Raw genomic sequence first — 15,253 nt, forward strand, 5'->3', positions numbered from 1 at the left:
GTCAGAAACACAGTCTTCCACACGTTTCTCAGCGTGTCCTTTAACCTGCTCTGGCCTCTCTGTTCCTAAGTGATGACAGATGACGCTTCCTTAGACAGGGCTGATTCTTAAGGTTAATTGAAAGTGGCCTTTTGTGTGAATCATCCATTGCACTGAATTATTAATCACCTGCAGACATTTGCAGGCTTTTAAACACTTGGACTTCCTGCAACCCTCCCTGGAAATATGACTTCCTTTTGGCCACGGAAAACAGAAACATTGCCTGCTGCTGTTTCCAGATTTCCCAGCTCCCAGAGACCCAGTAAGGAGCAAGATCTGAAAACAGGAAGCAGGGCGGGGGCTGCAGCCAGACTCAGAGCCCATTCTTTTCTGCGGAGTTGGCTCCAGGCCAGCCTGGTCTCAGAACCTCCACGGGACAGTGGACAGAGGGAGATTGACCACAGTGCCTGTGGCTGTTGGCCTTGTTCATGGTCATCTCCACAGGAAATGGTGCCCAGGGGCCTTGCATGGGCCCTTCAGTGGGTCAGTGGGGAGGAAGGAATGAGGAGGGCCAGGTGTCAGGTCCAGCTCCCCCACTTACTGGGTGGGCCATGGAACCTCTTTGATTTGGTTTCCTCGTCTGAAAAGGTGGTCCCTGCTGGACAGGCTGACACAAGGCAGGGCTCAATGGGATCATGTACATCAAGCCTGCATCACGGGACTTCCCTGGTGGTCCAGTGGGTAAGACTCTGCACTCCCAATGCAGGGGGCCTGGGTTCAATCCCTGGTCAGGGAACTAGATCCCGCATGCATGCCACAACTAAGAAGTACACATGCCGCAAGTAAAGATCCCACATGCCACAACAAAGATCCCACGTGCCACAACCTAAGACCTGGAGCAGCCTAAATAAATAAATATATTTTTTTAAAGTCTGCATCATGATAACCAGAACATAAGGAGCAACAAGAAAGGTGGATTTCCCTCCTGCTATCTGCTCTCATTCTCTAGTGGAAGAAGAAAGACTCAAAACTCAGTGGGCTGGGGCTTCCTTGGTGGCGCAGTGGTTGAGAGTCCGCCTGCCGATGCAGGGGACACAGGTTCGTGCCCCGGTCCAGGAAGATCCCACATGCCACGGAGCGGCTGGGCCCGTGAGCCATGGCCGCTGAGCCTGCGCGTCCGGAGCCTGGGCTCCACAACGGGAGAGGCCACAACAGTGAGAGGCCCGCGTACTGCAAAAAACAAACAAACAAACAAACAAAAAACAACTCAGTGGGCTGCCTGGACATGTAAGCTGCTTGAAGACAGAGCTACCAAAGTAAGTGCAAGCCCCAGCAGCTGGTGTCCAGGGCTAGGTCAAGGAGCTCCTATCAGACCCCGAAGGGTGAGCCCAAGATGTGTGATCCGTGGACAATGGTGGCAGAAGCCGGGAAGCAGCTCAGCCTGAGGGCACAAGCTCTTCATCCACCATTCAGCACAGCCTTGGCCGGGAGGTGGATATTGGGAACGCTGAGATAAATAAGACATGGCCCTCTGCCTTCATGGAGGTTCTGGTCTGCCAGGGAGAGTGAGCTGGGGTAACAGTCACAGACACAGACTCCTATAAACCAACATAGTAGCTGCAGGTACAGTGAGGACAAGGAAGGGGTGATGAAGGGCTTCATGGACGAGGAGGAGATACTAGAGTTTCATCCTGAAGGATGAGCAGTGAAGAAGGAGAGGGGGCCCCTGGATATCTCAGGCAGGGAGAGGGCAGCATAATGAAAAGGCACCTGGTGCATTGGCAGAGCTGCCAGAAGTAGTTCCACCAGTCTGGGCCCTGAGCATTGCAGAGGGACAGGGGGATATGGGGTGTCCCGGTGGGTGAGGATGGGGAGAGGAGCCTGGGAGAAATAAGCTGGGGCAGGGGTATAGGATCGAATCTAAACTGCAGAGAGAAAGTTGATGAGGGGAGGCATGATGAAGACCTGGGCCAAGTTCTTGATGGTGATGGAGATGGATGGAGGAGGAAGAGGCAGGACTTGGTGACTGCTTGGTTATGAGTGGTGAGGGAAGGAGGCCAGGGAGGAAGATGGCGCCCTGGGAAGGCACAGCGCAGGGCTGGGGGAGGATGGGCAGCTCTGGGCCTGGCACTTCCTGACTGGTCACAGGCATTGCCTTTTCCAGGAGTACCCACTTCCCCACCCCACACCCAGAAGGGCCCCAGGGCAGCTCAGGCCCAACTGTGGAAGTGGCTGGGTATGAATGGGTGCCATGCCCATCAGGGAGGAGTGGTCAGGCAGACAGGACAGTCACGAGTCAAGGGTGGGGGAGGGGTATGCTGTGGTAATGAGGGGTCATGGTGTCTGGAGGATTACCATCTGGGGGCACATGGGCCTTGCTAGCTGCCTGGTCCCAGCTTAGGAGCAAGCTGAGAGCTCCAGGCAGCAGGAGGAAGGAGAATATAAACCATCTCTCCCAGAGGGCTGCCCAGACACTGTGCTCAGCACAACAATAGCTCCAAAGATGTCCACTCCCTAGTTCCTGGAACCTGGGAATAGGTTACTTTATAAGGCAAAAGGGACTTTGTAAATATGATTAAGTTAAGCATCTTGAGATGCAACATCACTAATTATTAGAGAAATGCAAATCAAAACTACAATGATGGAGGCTTCCCTGGTAGCACAGTGGTTAAGAATCCGCCTGCCAATGCAGGGGACATGGGTTCAAGCCCTGGTCCGGGAAGATCCCACATGCTGCAGAGCAACTAAGCCCCTGTGTCACAACTACTGAACCTGCACTCTAGAGCCTGAGAATCACAACTACTGAAGCCTGTGCACCAAGAGACCATGCTCCGCAAAAAGAGAAGCCACCACAATGAGAAGCCTGGGCACTGCAATGAAGAGTAGCCCCTGCTCGCCACTAAAGAAAGCCCACAGACAGCAATGATGACCCAATGCAGCCAAAAATAAATTAATTAATTTAAAACCATATGGTAATTAATTACCATATGACCCAGCAATCCCACTACTGGGCATATACCCAGAGAAAACCATGATTCAAAAAGACACATGCACCCCAACGTTCATTGCAGCACTATTTACAATAGCCAGGTCCTGAAAGCAACCTAAATGCCCATCAACAGACGAATGGATAAAGAAGATGTGGTACATATATACAATGGAATATTACTCAGCCATAAAAAGGAATGAAAGTGGGTCATTTGTAGAGACGTGAATGGACCTAGAGACTGTCATACAGAGTGAAGTAAGTCAGAAAGAGAAAAACAAATATCATATATTAATGCATATATGTGGAATCTAGAAAAATGGTACAGATGAACCTGTTTGCAAGGCAAAAATAGAGACACAGATGTAGAGAACAAACGTATGGACACCAAAGGGGGAAAAGGGAGATGGGATTGACATATATACACTAATATGTATAAAATAGATAACTAATGAGAACCTGCTGTATAGCACAGGGAACTCCACTTCGCTGTACAGTAGAAACTAACTCAACATTGTAAAACAACTATTCCCCAATTTAAAAAAAAAAAAGGACCTTGAGCTGGAGAGATTATCCTGGATTATCTGGGTGGGCCCCATGTAATCACAAAGGTTCTTATAAGAAAGAAGGGGACTTCCCTGGTGGTCCAGTGGTTAAGACTCCATGCTTCCACTGCAGGGGGTGCAGGTTCGATCCCTGGTCAGGGAACTAAGATCCTGCAAGCCATGCAGTGAGGCCAAAAAATAAATAAATAAAGGAAAGAGGGAGACAGCACCTTCGGTCAATTAATCTGTGACAAAGAAGGCAAGAATATACAATGGAGAAAAGACAGCCTCTTCAATAAGTGATGCTGGGAAAACTGGACGGGCACATGTAAAAGAATGAAATTAGAATAGTCTCTAACACCATACACAAAAATAAACTCAGAATGGATCAAGGACTTAAATGTAAGGCTGGACACTGTAAAACTCTTGGAGGAAAACACAGGCAGAACACTCTTTGACATTAATTGCAGCAATATCTTTGTGGATCCACCTCCTAGCGTAATGAAAATGAAAACAAAAATAAACAAATGGGACTAATTAAACTCAAAAGCTTTTGCACAGCAAAGGAAACCATAAACAAAATAAAAAGACAACCCACAGAATGGGAGAAAATATTTGCAAACAAACTAACCGAGGAGGGTTTAATCTCCAAAATATACAAACAGCTCATGCAGCTCTATGTCAAAAAAATAAATAAATAAACAACCCAATCAAAAAATGAGCAGAAGATCTAAATAGACATTTCTCCCAAGAAGACATACAGACTGCCAACAAACACATGAAAGAATGCTCAACATCACTAATTATTAGAGAGATGCAAATCAAAGCTACAAGGTACCACCTTACACCAGTCAGAATGGCCATCATCAAAAAGTTTACAAACAATAAATGCTGGAGAGAGTGTGGAGAAAAGGGAACCCTCCTAAACTGTTGGTGGGAATGTAAATTGGTACAGCTACTATGGAGAATAGTATGGAGGTTCCTTAAAAAACTAAAAATAGAACTACCATATGATCCAGCAATCCCATTCCTGGGCATATATCTGGAGAAAACCATAATTCAAAAAGATACATCCACCCCCATGTTCACTGCAGCACTATTTACAATGGCCAAGACATGCAAGCAACCTAAATGTCCATTGACAGATGAATGGATAAAGAAGATGTGGTACATATATACAATGGAATATTACTCAGCCATAAAAAAGAACGAAATAATGCCACTTGCAGCAACATGGATAGACCTAGAGATTATCATACTAAGTAAGTCAGGCAGAGAAAGACAAATATGATACAATATCACTCATATGTGGAATCTAATTTTTTTTAAATGATATAAATAAACTTATTTACAAAACAGAAACAGACTCACAGATTTTGAAAACAAACTTATGGTTAACAAAGGGCAAATGTGGGTGGGAAGGATAAATTAGGAGATTGGGGTTAGAATACACACACTATTATATATAACATAGATAACCAACAAGGACCTACTCTATAGCACAGTGAACTCTACTTAATATTCTGTAATAACCAATATGGGAAAAGAATCTGAAAAAGAATTAATATATGTATATGTATAACTGAATCAATTTGTTGTACACCTGAAACTAACACAACATTGTAAATCAACTATACTCCAATAAAATTGAAAAAAAAAAAAGAAAGGCAGAAAAAGTAGATATGTAGATGACAGGAAGTCAGAGACATTAGAAAGAACTGCTGCTGGCTTTGAAGATGAAGGCAGCTTCTAGAAGCTGGGAAAGGTCAGGAAATGGATTTTCCCCAGACTCTGGAAGGGAAGCAGCCCTGCAGGCCCATTTTAGTCTTCTGCCGTCCAGAACTGTAAGGTAATATATTTGTGCTTTTTAACCACTAAATTTGTGGTTATTTGTTACAGCAGCAACAGGAAACTAACACAGACATCCAGTTCAGACCTGAGGGGAAAGACGGGGAGGTCTGGGGCCACTAAGGCTCCATTTCCTGAGACACCGCCCCCATCTCCAGCCTGGTGAAAGCGGAGGTCAGGGCCTCAGGTCTTCCAGACACTCCAGCCAATAAGACTCGTCGCGGAGGGAGGGGAAAGGGCAGTGGAGGAAATGCCCTGCCTCCACCTGGCAGGGTGAGGGGGTGGAGTGGAATGAGAGGTCCCACTCCTCCGGGACACTTTCGGGGCCCCATCTTCTCACCACCCCACGCCCATCTAGATCCTGAAAAAGACTGACCACCCTTCCTCTTCACTCTAGCGACCAAAGGCTCCCAGACAAACCCCTTCCCCTGAAGGGAGGGGATCCCTGTTCACCACCCCTCCCACCTCAGCTCATTTAGGGCTCAGGCAGGGCGGGGCCTAAGGCACACTGCCAGACTGGTGGGCTCTTCACCTTGCCTACCCCGCCTCCTCCTTCCCTTGATAGGCACAGGTGTCACTTGGGAGCAAGGTCCAGGCTCAGGCTCTGTCTTGGGACACAACCTTCAAGACCGTGAAACAACAAGACCGACCCTCCCTCCGCCCACAAATATCTTCCTTTCCTTCCCCACTTACAGATGCTTTGAAGTCTAAGACGCTCCCACAAATGCTCTCCGCAGGGACGCCGTGCGGGCCCTGGGAGAGTGCTCATCCTCTACGGGGTTGCACGCTGGGTGAGAGCGGGCTGCGGACCAGGAGGGCCTTTACTCCAGCCTCTCCGTCAAGGCTGCGTTCAGCAGCCTCCATTGGCGTAGCCCCTGCGGTCTGACGGTAATCACTATAGAAATAGTGACAGTGGGTGGTTAGGACTCCTCGCTTCCACTGCAGGTGACACGCGTTGGATCCCTGGTCGCGGAACTAAGATCCCAAAAGCCTCACGGCTGGGCCAAAAAAAAAAAAAAAAACCCAAAGGTTACTGTGGGTGCAGAGTAGGGAGGAGGCCTAGGCGAAACCGCCCTCCGTCAGAAAATCACAATAGAGGCTGGCACGCGCTCTCCCAACCTTGGGCCAGTCACCGATCTGAATACATTAGATACATTAACCCTAGAGGGAGTACTATTATTAACCCAACTGAGCTGCGGAATCTGCGCTCTCCAACGCCTCATTGCTGGCTGTGTCTATTGAGCCGGCCAACTTGTAAACCTGGGCGCTGCCCTGCGCGCCCCCACGGTCAGACCGCAGCGCCGGGGCCGGACAGGGCGCGGAGACTCGGCCTTGGAATCCGCGAAAGCTCCCGGGAGCAGGGGTCGGAGTTGGGCCTCAGTCTGCAGAGGATCTGCGGAAGGTGGAGGCACATTCCTAGACGGGCACAGCGCGTGCCAAGGCCGCCAGGGGTGAAGAGCCAGGTGCGAAGCCGTCTACCAGACGCGGGCGGAGAAGTCTTTAGCTCTGCGCCCGGGAAGCCTGGCCTCGCGCCTCAGCCGCGGGGAGCCCCGGGCGCCCCGCCCCGCGCGGAGCCCTTCGGTTCCGGGAGCGCATGGTCGGCTCCGCGCCCTTCCAGGGCCACGACCAGGGCCGGGCAGGGGCGGAGCCGCGGCCTCCGGGAGCTGGGTCCCTGCCCCCGCCGTTCTTTGCTGACCGGAGCGCGACGAGGTACTGTCCCCCGCGTCCGCCCGACGGCCCCGCTCGGCGCTTTAAAAACCCGCCCGGCTGCAGCTGCTGCTGCGGCTGCGGCGGCGGCGGCGGGAGGCGCGGAGACTGGCGCGACCGAGCCCGGGGCCCGCGCCCCAACGGCCGGCCAGAGCAGCCCCATGGAGGGTAAGTACCCTCGCCTCCTCACCCGCTACCCCGGCGCCGCGCTCCGCGCCCCGGCCCCTCAGCCACCCGTTGCAGCACTTTCCTTCACCCCGCGGGCCTCTGCTGGGGCGCAGCCCTGCCTTGCCTCCCGCTCCTAGCGGGGTGCGGGGATGGAGCGTAAGGCCCGCTCCTTGCAGCTAGCTGCGGGTCAGGAGGTGTGGATGTCTTTCCTTCTCACCACCCAACCGGGTCCTGACCCCAGAGCCTGGGAAGACCCGCGCCCGCGCGTGACCCGAAAGAGGGACCTTCCTTGCTTAGCGCAGGATCGAGGGTCCGAGCTCTCTCAGCCGGCTCAGACTGAAGCCTCCCAGGTCCGGGCAAGTGTGGGGTGCAGGTGCCGGTAGCAGAGTGCCTGTGTTTTGGGTTTCTCACGCTCGCTGCTCCCATCCTCATCCACATCCCCTCCACCGCCTCCCACTGACTCCGCTAAGTGGGCTTGCTGTGAGAGAGGGCTGGGCGGAGGGAGCGGTTTTTAGAGAAAGTTACAGAATTCAAGCTACAGTCCAGCCTCTCAGCAGGTTCCAGGACCCAAAGGGTAGAGCTCCGAGTGCCACCGAGGGCGTCATCCCTTCCCCTGCTTTCCTTAAGTGCAGGGTGCCCAGCTCACCCTCAAGCCTGAACAGGAGTCCAGGGAAGATGGAGGTTCTGAAAAGAGAAGGGTTAATTTCTACGCAGAAGCACAAGGAAATGGTTCATTTCACCCAGAATCCCAAGTCCCGGGCCAGCTGCTTTCCAAGGGAAATCAGAAAGCTCTGCCCAGGGCACTAGGACCGTAAGAGAAATGGTTTCTCCTTGAGACCCAGCAGAGCCCAGCCAGCAGCACCCCTCCCCAGTAGATACATTAAACCTGCTTCTATGTTATCCCTGGGGTCCAACCCAGGGGGGTGGGCTTGCTGCTCAAATTCTGTCCCCAGCCTGCCAGTGGTGTAAAGGGGAGTGGCCTTCCCCAGGCATCACATCCCGGTGGTGTCTGCCCCCAGAGCAGGTGGCCCTGGTGATTGGGGGCATCCTTGGGGGACTGCTGCTACTGCTGCTGTTGATGGTGGTGAGCCGGTGTCTCTGGAAGAGGCTTTGCTCCACGTTCGGCTATGAGGAGCTGTCAGGGACCACGGCTGCCTCCAGCACACAGGGACACAAGCTCTGCCCACTGGATGCCAGGACCCAGGCAAGCAGGTGAGGCAGGATTGGGGCCTTGGGGCCAAGGGAGCTCCTGCTCTTGCTTCGGGCCCTCCCTGTGGCATTTCCCCTGGAGCGGCGTGGGGAAGGAAAGGTCTGTTTATGGAGGGCCTCCTCTGTGCTGTCAGCAGTCTGGGAGCTATCACAAAGAAACTCCAGAATTCTCACCACAGCTGTGAGGCAGGTGTTATGAAGCCCGTTTTCCAGCTAAGGAAAGTGAGGCTCAGTGGACATAAGTAATGGGTCCAGATAGCACAACTAGGAAGTGGCAGAACAGGCATTCAAACCCAGGCAGGCCTACTCCGGAAACTGTGCTCCTTCTCCAACTCAGCACTGCTGTGGGCAGACGGAGGTGTTGCCTCTGGCTGGCTGTGTGTGTGTGTGTGTGTGTGTGTGTGTGTGTGTGTGTGTGCGCGCGCGCGCGCGTGCCCTGGTGTGGGCCCAGAAAATGGTGCTCTTGCCTCCTCCTGGCTTCTGCTGGCTTTTTCTCCTCCAGCGCCTGGCACTCAACCCCTCTGGGCTGAGTGCTCTGAGGCCACACTTCACTAGCCACCTACGTGTCATCTCCCTGCCTCTGGACAGGCCACCGGGTGTACCATTCGTGGTGCCCCCTTCCTTCCAAAGCCAAGACTGGGTGCCCCTGAGCAGCAGAGAGTGGGCCCAGCCCCCACAGGACCCCTGCCCAGCCCCGGAGCTCCTGCCTCATGCCACCCGCAGCAATCTTGGTGAGTGTGCCCACCAGGGCCTGCCCAGGGGTCATGGTCTGCTCAGGCCAGGGCGGACCCATCTGGTTTCATGGGCCTGGCTCCAGAAAAGAGCCTAGATGGGCCTGGGGATGCCAGAGTTGCCCAGTGACCACTGTTTCCAGGTGCTTGGGTTTACCAAATGCCTGCTGCACCCCAGCCTGGGCCAGATATGGCTTCATGTGCCATTTTGGAGTTAGACCATAACTCTGGGGCTGGGGGAGGGATTATCACCCCATTTTACACATTAAAAAACTGAGGCTCCAGAGGTTAACAGTGCCTTGCCCAAGGTCACAGAGGCAGTAAGCAACAGATCTGGAATTGGAACCGCAGTGTTCCTGGGTGCAGAACCTGTGCTGTGTCCTGCTTCAGGATGATGGGTTGGCCAATCCAGAAGGCAGCATGGTGGAAGCTGGGCACACAGCTTTCTGCCTACCTCTTTGCTCTGAAGACCTCCCCAGGAACCACCCAGTAATCAGCTAGGCCCTTCTAATTTAAAGAGGAAGAAAAGGGACAACACTGTATTACTGAGACACCCTCTGGACACCACGGAAAGGGGCCAGGCCAGATGCTGGGAACTGTGCCCCGCCCTGCAGGCCCTGATCTCTGGGGGTGGGGGTCAGTCACGGGGGCAGGGGTTGAATGAATACTGTGGCCTCTGCTACGAGCCCCAGGGAGGAGCAGGCCTGGATGTAGAATGCCTTAGTGCTGAAAAAGCCTCTTGGGGGAGCTGCACTAGAGAGAGGGGCTGTGTTCAGTCTGGAGAAGAGAGCGGGGCGAACGTGGTCAGGAGAGGCCAGTGAACTGCCTGGTCAAAGCTCAGCCAGGAAGGGCTGGGCCAGGAGAGGTGTGGCAGTGGAGCCCAGAGCTTGCTGTCCCCCATGCCCCTGCCTTCCCCTGGCCTGCCAGTCCTCCCAGCCCCTGTGTTGTAGGAGACGCATGCGTGGTGGGGACCATCAATCCAGAGCTCTACAAGATCCCGGAGGACAAAAGTGAGACCCACTTCCCTGAGGGCTGCCTGGGGCGGCTGTGGTTCTCTGTGGAATACCAGCAGCAGGTCGAGCGACTGCTGGTGGGCCTGATCAAGGCACAGCGGCTGCAAGCCCCCTCAGAGACCTGTAGCCCCCTGGTGAGGCTCCATCTGCTACCGGATGAGCGGCGCTTCCTCCAGTCCAAGACCAAATGTAGAACAACCAGCCCACAGTTCGATGAGCACTTCATCTTTCAGGTATGGCCTCCGGAGCGGGCAGGGTCTGGGGCCCTCTCCCTCCTGGGAAGGACAGACATTCTGCAGGAGAGCCCCAGCCTTCTGTGCTAACCACGGCCCTGCAGCCCCCAGGACCCCTGTGCCACAGGCTCTGCTTTACCCCTCCTTCCAGGTCAGGGTGTACAAGAGCCCTCACCCTTGAATGGTGGGGGAAGATGAGAGACTTGAGGGATGAGGGGCCAGAGGGCTAGGCTCCTTCTGTCCAGGTTGCCTGGAGGTGAGAAAGAGAAACACCCACTGAATGCCAGGCGCTGGCTCATGGGGCTCAGGGAGGCACCCCAAAGCCCTGGAACACGAGGAGCTCTCTGGCAAGGTTATCCACAGAAGGTGGAGGGGGAGACCCCCCCAGGCCCCTTGGGGTGGGGGCAGGAACTCACCCGTCCCGTCAGAAGCCAGAGCAGGACCTGAGAGCCATCTTGCGACAGGTGGTGCCTTGGCAGCATGGTGGGCGGATGAGCTCAGGGTCTGGAGGTGCTGAGGCTGCCAGGGCACTGAGCCAAGCTCACGGCGGCCTGGGAGCCTCAGCAGGTGACTGGGGCCCTTATGCGAAGCCAGCGATCAAGAGCTGCTGAGAGGCCCTGGACAAACATTTTTAAGAGCAGGGCAGCAGGCTGGTTGGCAAGGTAAGGAGAGGCCAGTCTGCATCTGAGAAGAGTGCGATTCCTGCCTTCTTCTGGGGCTGAGCACTGAGAAGAGAGGCGGCATGCGGCCCAGCCCCTGGCTGTCCTGCTGGTGCCGAGGCTGTGAGAATTCAGAGGTGAACCTGCTCCTCTTAGGACATCCAGATCCAAGGTGGGGAGGCTTGGATCAGCCACACATCATGCTTGCATAGTTACACCCATCACTTGCTCCTGGCCTCTCTGTGCTTTATGGGGGAAGGGGAAGGAGAAGAAGAAGAGAAGAAAATCAATATTAATTAACCATCTGCCATTCGTGGTTTTATAACCCAGAGAGTAAGAAACATTATCCCATTTTACAGGTGAGGAGACTGAGTCTCAGGGAGAGGACTGTTCAGGTGCCCAACTCAGGTAGCAGAGACAGGCGGGTTTCCTGGGCTCCAGTGCGGGAGCCTCTTACACTTTTATGTGTAGGCAAATCATTGGATGCCCTGTAAAATGTAGATTCTGCTTCATGGGTCTGGGTGGAGCCTAAGGTCCTGCACTTCTGAGGTCCAGGGGGTGGTGTGTGCTGCTGGTCCTTGGAGCACACTCTGCGTGGCAAGGCTCTGGCACACCCTGCCACCTCCCCGGGATACTGGCCCAACGGCAGCAAAGGGTCCCCTGAGGATGCCTGGGTTTGGGGTGCACAGGTCCCTGGTTGAGACACCCCTCATGGAAGGATCCTGTGTCCAGAACGTACCACGCCATCCCATCCCCTGACCCCACACCTGAGCCCAGCCGGGCCCTCATCTCCCTCAGGTGTCCAGCAAGAGTGTCACCCAGAGGGTGCTGAGGTTCTCAGTGTACCACGTGGACAGGCAGAGGAAGCACCAGCTCCTGGGCCAGGTGCTGTTCCCCCTGAAGAAGGAGACCCTGGTGGGCGACTGTCGGCACATCATCTGGAGAGACCTGGAGGCTGAGAGCCTGGAGGTAAAGGTCAGGGTCACCAGACATATGCCATCCATGTGTCAGACTACCGTGGACAGCCAGCAGGTGTGGCCCAGCACCTGCTGGCCAGTGTCAGCCCACCACCCCTACAAGTGTGACTCAGCATGGTGGGCCCGGGCCGGAGCTGCGCGGGACAAGGAGGGTGTGTGGAGCCTGGGCAGGGAGGGGTGCCTGAGCCTCTTTTGCCCTGGAGGTCAGGTTACCTGGAGCATCCTGAAAAATCCACGTTTGGATTCCCATCCAGATCAGACAGCTGTGAAAGATGACACCCCAAATGGACCAGCCAAGGAAACTACCTACTCTTCCCCCAACCCCCAGTGAGGGTCCGGGTGGCTCAGAATAGGCCTTGGGATCCCCCAGACCTGGGTTTGAATCCTCAGCTCTGGTCCTTACTACTGTGTGGCCTTCAGCGTGCCCCTTCAACTCCCCAGACCTCAGTTTCCCCATCTGTAAAATGGTGGGTGGGCTTCCCGGAGGGAGTGTGGCTACGTCACGGAGTACCCAGGGCCTGCCTGCCAGGAGGAAGGAGGAGGGCGTGGGGGCCTCCAGTACCTACCAGGGTGACAGGGGTGCTTTCCTCTCGGCCTCTCCAGCCTCCCTCCAAGTTTGGCGACCTCCAGTTCTGCCTCAGCTACAACGACTGCCTGAGCCGCCTCACGGTGGTCGTGCTGCGAGCCAAGGGCCTCCGTCGGTAAGCCTTCGCCCTGGGGCAGGGCCCACCCCGTGAGCTTAGGGCCCTCACCCCGCTGTCCAGCTTCTGCTCGCATATGCTGCCGGGAGCATCACTGCCTCCAGAGCCACGCCCTCCCACTCTGCACAGCTGGGGCGTGAGAAGCTGCTTCGTCATGTGAATCCCAGGGCTGCATCTCCTTGGCCTCCATCAAGACCCCTAAGACACCTGAGACCAAGTTTGTCCTTCCCTTTTCCCAAAGCGGTGTCTTGGCTCCTTGCCTGCGCTGCCTGACTCTGCCCCTGCCCTTCTGAGAAGGTTCCAGTTCCTCCAGGACGAGGCCCTGAGCCCCCCTGCCCCGGGAGCTGGGGGTGGCGGGGGCACCCCTGCATGCAGAGCTGGTCACTCAACTGGAGCCCGGGAGCTGGGGGCACAGGAGCCCTGCTCGGGCTCACCCCGCATGTCCCGCCCCACAGTGAGCCCCCCAGCCACACAGTGGATGGTTGTCTGCCCCCATGCGTCTCTGCCTCTGGCTCACTGTAAGCAAGCGGGCATTCAACCCTCCCCTGCCGATCCAAAACCCATCTAAGCCTCCCCCCCAAAAAACTTGGCCTCTGAAGGAGAAGGTGTTTAGGGGCCCCAGGAGGCCTGAGCACCCGGCAGGCAGGACCCGCCCCCTGTGGGGAGAGATGGGAGTGTGGTGCCAGGTTCCAGGAACAAAGGCCAGCCGAGCCGTGGGTGCCTGCGTTCAGGAGACAGGGAGAATAGGAAGGGAGCCGAGCGTTTCCCCGGCTGCAGGCAGTACACTAATCAACCCCGCTTCCTCTTGTAACGCCCTTTGGCTGCAGCAGCTGTGAGTAATGGGGTCCTGGCGCCCAGGCGGGGCATGTGCCCTCCCAGCCGGACCTCCCACAGGCTGGAGGCTGGGCCCCTGCTCGCCCCTCCTAGCCCGCAGTCTGCACTGCCCCCCAGGTGTGCTTGTCAAGGTGTCTCTGATGAACCACAACAAGTTTGTCAAGTGCAAGAAGACTTCGGCTGTGCTGGGCTCCGCCAACCCTGTGTACAGCGAGACCTTCAGCTTCAAGGCCGACCCTGCCTTGAAGCTGGACACGGCGAGCCTCAGCCTGACAGTGCTGCAGAGGGCCGAAGGGGACAGTAAGGCTGCTCCCTTACCCTCAGGCCGTGGGGGCAATGGGCAAAGGAGGAGCTGCTGTGCATTCAGGAAGCACGGACCCTTTGGAGGGAGCTGTATGGTTTCTGTTCTCCACCTAAGGAAACTAGCGCTCAGAGAGACTGAGATATTTGCCCAAGAACACGGAGCTTGCTAGTGAGAGAGCTGGGATTCACACCCAGCTTTACTCTGGTTTGATTGTCCATAGCACCCTAGAAAGAGGTTAAAGGAGCATCCTTTAACTGCCTCCTGGGGCAAATCACCAGAGAGGTTGTGAGACGGCACAGCTACCTGCCACCAGCCCAATGACCTGGTGCCGTGGGTCTTTACGTGCCCTTGTGTTGCCTCATGCCTTCTGTACAAGTCTTGAGGGTCCTGGGTAAGGTTCGGTGTGGATGAGAGGGTGGAGTTATCCCAGGCTGCTCTCCCATACTGCCCCCCACCCCAGTGTCCACTGTCACTGAGGGAGAGCTGTCGGGCCAGCTGGTCTCATGGGCCAGAGCTTAAGCCCCTTCTCCACTGTGGTAGTTGGTGGGTGAAAATCATTGTTGGATCCTCCCCCTGAATATACAAGTAGGCTGATGGAAGAGGGCTTCCTTCTGGAGGGGCCCCTTCCTCCCTCGGCTCTTTGATGAGAGGCAGGTTTGACGGCCCACCGGGAGGGTGGGGGCAGAGTGAGTGCCCCAACGGAAAGGCAGGCTCTCCACCTGGGCTCCCTTCCCCTGCCAGCTGCCACTCCAGATCAAAGTCAAGACCTCTTTGGAGGCTGTTAAAGAGGGAGGGGGCTGGCTACTTCCTCCGAGGGGAGGAGTGAGAGAGAGAGAGAGGGAAGGCACTGGGGATGGCTGAGGTCATGTGGCTTCTGGGCTCCAGAGAATGACAGTGTTCTCCCACCCCGCCCCCCAACAGGGAGCCACGAGCTGGGCCGGGTGGTGGTGGGCCCGCACATGTACACCCGCGGCAAAGAGCTGGAGCACTGGAACGAGATGCTTAGCAAACCCAAGGAGCTGGTGAGGCGCTGGCACGCGCTTTGCTGCACCACTGAGCCCTGACCCGGGCAGGGACCTCGGGTCTGCTCCAGGAGCCCTATCTCCCCACGGCCATGCCTGACAGCCACAGGCCTGGACGCTGCATCCAGCATTCTCACTGGGCTGCAGGACCAGCCCGAGCCGGGGGATCACGAGTGCCGATGTGCAGGAGAGAAGAGACGACAGGAGAGCCCCGGCCAGGGCAGTGTTGCGGCCGCTGGGTTACATCTCACCAGCACGAGAGGCCCTCCCGACTCATTCCATCCTTCTTTACCCGTGGGGCTGCCTGGGCTTGGAATCCTGGCTCCTGGTCATCCCA

The 15,253-nt window shown here is 55.6% G+C and overlaps 1 protein-coding gene across 1 annotated transcript in view; it reads left to right on the plus strand.

Annotated features, from left to right (window-relative positions):
• Positions 1 to 14,958, plus strand: part of LOC132488060 (synaptotagmin-15B-like) — a 33,496-nt gene extending 18,538 nt beyond the window's left edge. Inside the window, 12 exon segments of the mRNA XM_060096062.1 lie at positions 6,096 to 6,149; positions 6,651 to 6,760; positions 6,822 to 7,049; positions 7,051 to 7,233; positions 9,031 to 9,173; positions 10,124 to 10,419; positions 11,877 to 12,047; positions 12,659 to 12,756; positions 13,054 to 13,210; positions 13,356 to 13,473; positions 13,708 to 13,890; positions 14,816 to 14,958. Of these exon segments, the coding sequence (XP_059952045.1) occupies positions 6,096 to 6,149; positions 6,651 to 6,760; positions 6,822 to 7,049; positions 7,051 to 7,233; positions 9,031 to 9,173; positions 10,124 to 10,419; positions 11,877 to 12,047; positions 12,659 to 12,756; positions 13,054 to 13,210; positions 13,356 to 13,473; positions 13,708 to 13,890; positions 14,816 to 14,958 (1,884 nt within the window).
• Positions 14,959 to 15,253: the final 295 nt, after the last annotated feature.

Source organism: Mesoplodon densirostris, chromosome 1 (assembly GCF_025265405.1).
Source record: "Mesoplodon densirostris isolate mMesDen1 chromosome 1, mMesDen1 primary haplotype, whole genome shotgun sequence".
Classification (NCBI taxonomy): Eukaryota; Metazoa; Chordata; class Mammalia; order Artiodactyla; family Ziphiidae; genus Mesoplodon; species Mesoplodon densirostris.